We start from the raw sequence: 2089 nt of genomic DNA, 5'->3' as shown, positions 1-2089 counted from the left end.
GTCAGCAGTGTCCCTGTGCCCCCCAGACCCTCCGCCGGGAGGCCGGGTGGCAGGTGCTCACCATGCGGATGATGTCTGGGTACACAGGCTCAATGAGGACTCCCCGCGTGCTCCCACACTCCACTCCGCGCGCAGGTCAGCAGTGTCCCTGTGCCCCCCAGACCCTCCCCCGGGAGGCCGGGTGGCAGGTGCTCACCATGCGGATGATGTCTGGGTACACAGGCTCAATGAGGACTCCCCGCGTGCTCCCCACACACTCCACCAGCTCATTGAGCGCCGCACGCTTCACCTCCTTCCCCTTCAGGTCGGCCACACAGTCCAAGAAGTCAAACATCACCCCGCACTGGGCCAGCTTCCTGCTCAGCAGCTCGTGCAGCTCTGAGGCCGGCACATCTGGGAAGGAGGGAGGGGCTGAGCCTGGGCTCCAGCTGCCACAGCTCTGGGGAGGGGCAAACCCTCCTAATCCTTAGGGCAGCCTCCCCTGCCCCCAGACCCCATGCTCTTGTGCCATCCCCACCCCTTCAGAGAGCCGATGGCTCCTGTCCCGCCCTCCATTCCTGCGGGGTAAAGGAACATCTCTTCCTCCTGACCACAGAGGGCATGGTGGCCTGAGGTGAAAGCAAGTAACAGACCCTGAATGCTGGGGTTCCCAAGGGGCCCCCAACAGCCACTCTCCCTCTCATAGGTGGCACTCTGTCCTAACAGCCGGAAGTGGGGTGAAAGGTCAGAGCCCACCCAGCCAGCCAGGCCCTGTAGCCCAGAGGTAAGGAGTTACAGTGACCCCAGGGAGCCTTGCTAAACACCTGCTCCAGGACCCTGGCAGTGCCTGGGCCTCAAGTGGCCTCTGGAACCCAGGCTGTGGGCCCCACCCTTGGCCATGGTCTGCCCCCCAGGGTGGCGCCACCTCCAGATGCCCCACCTCCAAGGATGACAGGCCAATCAGGCCATGCGTCAGCAGAGAGGGCTGGGGGTGGGGGTCAGCTCGGAAGGTGGAGTCCCTCACCTGGAAGGGGCTACCCAAACGCCCTCTGATGGCAGCTGCCAGCTGCTGCTTACTACCCTCAACTTGGCAGCCCGCGGTGGGCTCACCTTTGAGCAGGGGCAGTGGAGTGAGCTCCTGCTGGTTGCTCTGATAGCGGAACTGGGAGGAACTGTGGGACCGCCGGGGCCGGGCCCTGCGGAGGGACCTTCGGGAGAAGCCATCCACCTTGTCGGGTGGGGGCACAGGTGACAGCCCCGGGGACGAGGGGCTGGTGGGGGTACTCGCAGGGGGCAGCTTCGTCTCCATGACAGCCAGGCAGTGGTGAAGCCTTCAGGGACCCTGGGGCTCCCGCTGGCCCTAGAAGATGCTGGGTGAGGCTTGGCTGACTAACTTGGGCCCATCCTGGGGGGGGGGGGGCACAACCACAGTCCTGGGCCCCCCCCCAGGGCCTTCGGCAACTGCCCAGTCCTGGGGGGCAGGCAGGGTGGAGAGGAGGATGGTTCAGGCCTCAGGCTCTTCCTGGGGGTCACAGAGAGTCCGGTTGGGGTTCCCACCTTCGGTCTTTTGAAAACGAAGTCGGGCAGAGAGGTCAGCAAGAAAGAGAGGGAGAGAGCGGTCAGTTCTCCCAGGAAGACAGCGAGCGGGTGAGCGCTGCTGGTGCCCAAGTCTCGTTTCCCTCCTCTTGCCTGGACCCTAAACGGAGGTATGACCCCTTCCTCCAGGACACAAGTCCCCCCTCCTTTCAGTCTGACGGCCCAGCTCCAAATAACCCCGCTCCGCATAGAGCCCACCCCCAAGCAGGCTACCTAGAATGGGGATCCCGTCCCTCCCCGCTGGCCCCTAATAGAACGGGGCCCCACTTCTGCCCCACTAATCCTGGCCACTAGGGACTTCCCCAAGAATGGGGGCCCTATCCCTATGCCACCCCCCTCCTAGAACCCAGCACCCTCCCCCACCTCAGCTCCTTCCTCGCCCCCCAAATCTCATCTGCCTCCCGATGGGGGGACACTCACTTCTAAGAACCGCAGACTTTGGGCCCCAGACCGCAGGGGCTGCAGGTGGGGAGGGGGCGGCTGTTCAGAGCTCCTCCCGGGCGGCTCCGCTCCG

The 2089-nt window shown here is 64.8% G+C and overlaps 1 protein-coding gene across 2 annotated transcripts in view; it reads right to left on the bottom strand.

The window, feature by feature from the left end:
* PPP2R5B (protein phosphatase 2, regulatory subunit B', beta) overlaps positions 1–2083 on the bottom strand; it is an 11198-nt gene extending 9115 nt beyond the window's left edge. The window contains exons 1-3 of one of the 2 annotated variants that reach the window (XM_005864208.2): positions 1996–2083; positions 1090–1543; positions 197–393 (exon numbers count right to left, since the gene is read on the bottom strand). In XM_005864208.2, coding sequence (XP_005864270.1) covers positions 197–393; positions 1090–1288 — 396 coding nt within the window. In that variant the 5' untranslated portion in view covers positions 1289–1543; positions 1996–2083. Of the gene's footprint in view, positions 1–61; positions 123–196; positions 394–1089; positions 1544–1995 lie in introns of those variants that run through there. The other variant, XM_005864207.2, reaches the window with a different exon arrangement.
* Between the last annotated feature and the right edge of the window lie 6 nt (positions 2084–2089).

Source organism: Myotis brandtii, unplaced genomic scaffold (genome assembly GCF_000412655.1).
Source record: "Myotis brandtii unplaced genomic scaffold, ASM41265v1 scaffold187, whole genome shotgun sequence".
NCBI classification, from domain to species: domain Eukaryota; kingdom Metazoa; phylum Chordata; class Mammalia; order Chiroptera; family Vespertilionidae; genus Myotis; species Myotis brandtii.
This window is presented reverse-complemented; position numbering and strand designations above follow the sequence as displayed.